At 46.6% G+C, this 6,055-nt stretch overlaps 1 protein-coding gene across 1 annotated transcript in view; it reads right to left on the bottom strand.

Annotated features, from left to right (window-relative positions):
• Positions 1 to 110, bottom strand: part of NSUN5 (NOP2/Sun RNA methyltransferase family member 5) — a 5,385-nt gene extending 5,275 nt beyond the window's left edge. Inside the window, 1 exon segment of the mRNA XM_019546434.1 lies at positions 1 to 110. Coding sequence (XP_019401979.1) covers positions 1 to 66 — 66 coding nt within the window. The 5' untranslated portion in view covers positions 67 to 110.
• Positions 111 to 6,055: the final 5,945 nt, after the last annotated feature.

The following is a 6,055-nucleotide window of genomic DNA, read 5'->3' as shown; positions in this document are numbered from 1 at the left end:
CTTGAGGGAGCCCTCCCGGCGCTGCAGCCCAGCCAGGACAGACGCGGCCGCGCTGTAGAGCGCCATGGCCCCGCTCGGCACCCGTCCCGCACCGCACCCGCTCCGCCGCGGCCCACCCCCGGCCGTAGCTGCCTCACTGGCGGCGACTGCGTAAAGCACGACGGCGGCACGACACCCGGCGGCCGCGATTTGCGGCAGCTCTGCTTCGGGCCCGCCTCTTCCGGGCAGGCCGGGCCGCCCCGCGTGCGGAGGGCGCAGCTCGGCGCCGGAAGGCACCGACCTGCCTACTGACAGCCCCCCAGGCCTCAGCAAGGCTTGGGAGCTAGGTTCGGGCTGGGATTACAGCTGGAAATTCATGTGGGATCACCGCAAACCACAGGACTGCCAGCAGGACGAGGGCTAGGAAGAGCGCTGCCCGATCCGAAGCATGTGCCAGCCTGGCAGCTGACAAGCCCTCGAGCATGAGTCGGGGATAGGCGTGGGCTGGGATCGTGGGGGGAAATCCTTTTCAGGTCGCACCAGCCACGCAGCTCTGCCACTGGGGGACTCCACCCAAGAAGACTAGGCGAGTCCTGCCCACCCCAAAACTTGGTTTGTGAATGCCAAGCCGTGAACTCACAGGCCCGAGGCCTTGCGTCACATTTTTTCAGATCCTTAAAACCGGGGGACATTGCCCCAATCTCTTGATTTCCAGCCAGAAAAAAATGTTGCAGTTATATCTGGGTAGTGAGGAATTCAGCTTCTAAAAGCAAAATCTAAAATTTCCAAGGCTGATTAGGTGTGTCTGCCCACATAGGATTTCAGATGTAGTGACATGACTCCAAGACTTCCCACAGCACATGACTGGGGAACAGGGGGGAGGGGAGCAACTTATTTTTCTATGGTCTCCATTGCTAGTGGTCTGTCTTGCTGCTATGAGCTTTGCAGTCGTGCTTATTTGGTGCTGAACATTGCTTTGTGACTCTTAATTTCTAGCATAAAAAGGTGAGAGAGATGCCTGGGGAAGATGTAAGTGGAAGCACTGATTCTAAGGAGGATGTATTCAGTGCTTTTCTGCATGAATTGCAATGGTTAGAGAAAGAAGGTGTCTGAAAGGAGGAGTCAGTTTGGGGCTGCGTTGCTGGTAGTCTTCATAGAAATACACCAAAGCCAATGTGGGGACAGTCATGCACGATTCTCTACATCACTCTTGTGCCAATGTCCCATTCTATGGGGTCACTTGGATGACCAAACTGTTTGTCCATCCATTATTGTTTCAAGCCTAGAGTCTTCACAACGTGAAGACGAATTTCTTGAATAGTTTATATTAGCTTTTGGACCCACGTGTCTGTTAGGACCTTTGGCTGACAGTCATCTATGATCCCAGATTCGGTCCACCAATTTTCTGAGAGGCGAAAATTATTTGTCTGTGGGTCATTGCCAAATGAGGTGTGGCTTCATGGACCGCCACACTGCCTTTAATGGTCATCAAAATTAATGGTAAGTTCATATCCCAATCTTTTCCAGTTGTCTGTACTACTCTGCGTATAGCTGTTTTCACTGTTTTGTTAGGCCTCTCTACTTGTCCAGATGACCTGTTTTGGGGATGACCTGCTATATGGAGATGTTGTTTAATTCTAAATGCCAAGCATATTTCTTTAGTGATTTGTCCAACAAAATGAGGACCCTGATCTGAGTTAACACAATGAGGAGTTCCCCATCTAGAGAACGATTAGTATCTTCTCTGTGGTCTTGGCAGTATTATTCCTGGTAGGATCCATTTCGTAAATGAATCTACTATAACTAAACAATAAAGATTGCCTCTTTTTGTCTTTGGCAATAGCCCAGTAAAGTCTATTTGAAGACGAGTCCATTGTTCCTCAACATGTTGGTCCTTTAACCGCCTTACCGCCTGCGTTGTTAGCAGCACATGACAAACAATTGTTAATATAGTTTTCAACATCATTATGAATGCATGGCCACCAAGCAGTTGATTCTAGTCAGGCGACTGTTTTGTCAGTCCTGAAATTCATAGATTCATAGACATTAGGGCTGGAAGGGACCTTGGAAGATCATCGAGTCCAGCCCCCTGCCCAAAGGGCAGGAAGTCAGCTGGGGTCATAGGATTCCAGCAAGATAAACATCCAAATGTCTCTTGAAGGCGTTCAGAGTAGGTGTTTGAACCACCTCTGCTGGCAGGCTATTCCAAACCTTGGGGGCTCAGACAGTAAAGAAGTTCTTTCTTATGTCCAGCGTGAAATGGTCATGGAGGAGTTTGTGACAGTTCGATCTTGTCATCCTTTGGGGTGCTCTAGTGAATAGACATTCCCCCAGATCCTGATGAGCACCCCGATAAACTTATAGGTAGCCACCAGATCACCCCTGAGGCTCCGCTTTTCCAGGCTGAAGAGTCCCATGGCTCTCAGCCTGTCATTGTAAGGTCTGTTTTCCTGTCCTCTGATCATGCACGTGGCTCTCCTCCGGACTCTCTCAAGCTTCTCCACATCCTTTTTGAATTGTGGAGTCCAAAGCTGGATGCAGTACTCTAGCCGCAGCCTCACCAGGGTGAGTACAGGTGGAGAATGACATCCTGGGATTTGCTCAAGAAGCATCTATGGATGTAAGCCAGTGTTTTGCCTGCTTTAGTAGCTGCAACATCGCATTGAAGGCTCATGTTTATCTTGTGGTCAATCGTGACCCCCAAGTCCGTTTCATCTGAAGTGCCAACCAGTGTAGCACTGCCAAACCTGTAGGTACGCTGCAGGTTTTTCCTCCCAAGGTGGAGAACGTTGCATTTTTCAGTGTTAAATGCTATCAGGTTCTCGTCTGCCCATTTCTTGAGCCTGTCATGTCCTCCTGTCCTCAGGTGTGGACACTTTACCCCAAAGTTTGGTGTCATCTGTGAACTTGGCCAGTCCATTTATGATGCCAATGTCCACATCATTAATGAAGATGTTGAACAATATAGGCCCAAGAACAGAGCCTTGAGGGACTCCACAGGTTACAGGGCAAATGCCCACGGTCGTTTGAGTGTGCGAGAGAGTAATTCACTCTTAGGTACTACCCAGATGGGAGGATCTTCTTTCTTTCTGGCTAAAACTAGTCCGGAGGACTCCTGCTGAATACTCTGGGTTCTAAATTTCTTTTGCCCTACTAATTTTTGAATTTCAACATCCCTTTTCTGTCAGCCAATTAAATCAATTGGATGGGGGATGGTGGGCATATTTTTTGAGATAGGGGAGATCTCCATCTCAGGCATGATCCATTCAGGGCCAGATTTAGCTCCCACCTTTACAGCAGCATCTGCCTGGTTATTGAAATTGAATTTGGATCTACCTTTCTGATCTACTTTTCCCAGTCAAACTTGATTGCTTGCTACAAGGTGCCAGGCAAGCTGCAGTTTCAATAGGTGGGCAATAGGCTTACCATCTGACAATTTGAATCCTCTTCACTTCCATACTGAGAGTCAGTCTATCAATGCATGAATGATCCAATCACTATCTGAAAATATGACTACAACATGGTCAGGTGGTGTATTTTGTAATGCCACAATGATAGCAGCAATCTCAGCTGAGTGCACTGAGTGGGGTGAACAACTCCCACTTAAAATCTTTTCTGCACTTTGATTAGTTGACACTCTTACTGCAGTGTAACCTGTATACGCCGTTCCATCGGTATGGTAAGATGACCCATCTACAAACCAGGTGATGACATTAGGATTCTGAGGAGGATAGGTTTCTCCTTCTGTATACCAGGCATTTTCTGGTTCAGGATTACCTATGGACACAGGAAACGGGCATTCATGATTATCACCATTTATACAAAACCCATACAGGGTCACTGGGGTGATTCCCATGACATCAGTGTTAATGCCACAGTTTGGCAGCTCAATGGTCCACTTTGCAATACGTGGAGAGGACACTCCACGCTTTGATTTTTCCAGATAGTATGTACTTGATAGGCATATGTGATGTTTTAAGTGTAATGGGCACCATGCTCAGGAAGTACCTCCAGTGATGTACCATCCACAGAAGTGCCAGAATTTCTTGTTCACATGAAGACAGTTCTCTTTCAACAGCTGTCAGGGTCCTGGAAGCATAGGCCACTGATATCTTATGGGTGCCATGATCCCGTGAGAGACTAGCTCCAAAAGAACGGTTAGTTGCTAATTCAAGAATAAGGGGACTATTTACACAAGGCTATGCTAAGGTTGGGGCCTTTGTGACAGCAGTTTTAAGCTGCTTAATGTGCTTTCCTTTCTTTAGGAGATGGTACAGGGGTGCTGCATTTTCTGCAAAGTTTTCAGTAATCAACAATCATCAAATGCATCCCACATTTGGGTAACAAAACCATGGCAATATACAGCGGAGTTGTTGAACCCCTGTGGTAAGCATGTGAAAGTGTAGTGTCGTTTGTTAAAAGGCAAATTTATACCAACAACTTTCTGCAAGTAGTATTGTGAAGAATGCGTTCTCAAAATCCAGGACCAAGAACCACTGAGCACCACTGGAAATTGCAGCTATTACCTCTGAGTATTTCACAACAGTGGGTGCCAAAGGTGGAGTGTGGGAATTCAACACTCAATAATCCACAGTTAAGTGCCAGGTTATTCCATCCGCTTTCCTCACCGGCCAGATCAGTGAATTCCAGGTGCTTCGAATCTCAATGATCATAGTCTAATGATCATAGTTCTAATAAAGCATCAATGGTGACTTTTGTACTGGACACTGCTTCACTGAGAAATTTATATTGGCACTGGAGTGGAGGGTCAGTTCCCTGAACCCTTACCTCCTGATCACTTCTCCCACAGAAGAGCTTCGGCCTACCCCAGACCAATTGGAATTTACTGGCCATTCAAGTATGTCTCCTTGCCATGCAGGCAGGGACAACACTTCACTTGCTTTTATCGTAGCACAGTGGAGACAGGCAGGTACCTCTAGAATCTCTGCCTGTTGTGGCTTCAAATCTCCAATTCAAATTTCCCTATTGGGCAAGTGAATCACCATGCCAAATTTCTGCATGATGTCCATGCCCAATATTCCTATACCACCCAGTTTCAACAAGCCAAATTTAGACACTCCATTTTGGCTTCCAATTCGGAATGGCTTCAAGTCAGTGAACCCCACTGAACTTTCATTCCCACTGAAGCCTTCTAACCTTCTACATGTCATGGGTGTCCAGTTTTTGAAGACCCTGCTCTCATTGCTAACAAATGCAAATGTGGCACCTGTGTCCAATAACATGTTTTGTCTTATTTCACACCTCAGTGTTTCTTGTTGATCCCCAGAAGTCACTGGGATCAATGACTGTCCCCAATCATCAAAATTTAATGGTGCTGTGGTCACCTGGGGGGGCCTGAGAAACACTAGGCTGTCTCAGCGGTCAGAGTCTGAGGCTGAGGAAACACCTCTTGGAGGCCCTGCCTTAACCTTTTCTACACTACTAGAATTATATCTAGCTTTCACAACCTTCTTCTCACGAAGATCTGTAAGCCTCATTAACATATCATAACATATTCTCATATCGTAACAGTTCCTTCCACACAGCATACCTTAAGTTAGAAGGACACTTCTATCAATCAAAATACCTTTTTCCCTCCTGGGAACCATCAAAATTTCTCCTCGAGTCAAGTTGCTTCTGACTCAGGTTATCCTTAACAAAACACACTTGCGGCTTACATCCTCTAGTATCTTTGCCACTCTTAGGACTGGAGTTGCCTCTGCTACTATTCTATTCATTGGGCTTAGACTTTCATTTCCAATAGCTTTTCCCTTTGCCCTGCTTCCTTACTGCAGTCTTTCCTTTATGGGAAGAATCTTGCTCTGATTGATTCATTTCATGCCTTCACAGGCCCAGCAAACCAATTCCTCAAGTTCCATTTCGGCAGCCCCAACTCCCAGGTAGGTTTTCAGCTGCCTGGTTAGTCCTTGCAGTAATGTTGGCTACAAAAGACCAACTCACAGGATCATCATAAAATTATAGTTTATTAGATGAATACAAAAATCAGATCATAAACCTTGGGGCTGATCCCCTCAAACACACACACATTCACACACACTCACAGTGGCTAGCTATG

This window comes from Crocodylus porosus, unplaced genomic scaffold, assembly GCF_001723895.1.
Source record: "Crocodylus porosus isolate Cpor-Errol unplaced genomic scaffold, CroPor_comp1, whole genome shotgun sequence".
In the NCBI taxonomy this organism is placed as follows: Eukaryota; Metazoa; Chordata; order Crocodylia; family Crocodylidae; genus Crocodylus; species Crocodylus porosus.
This window is presented reverse-complemented; position numbering and strand designations above follow the sequence as displayed.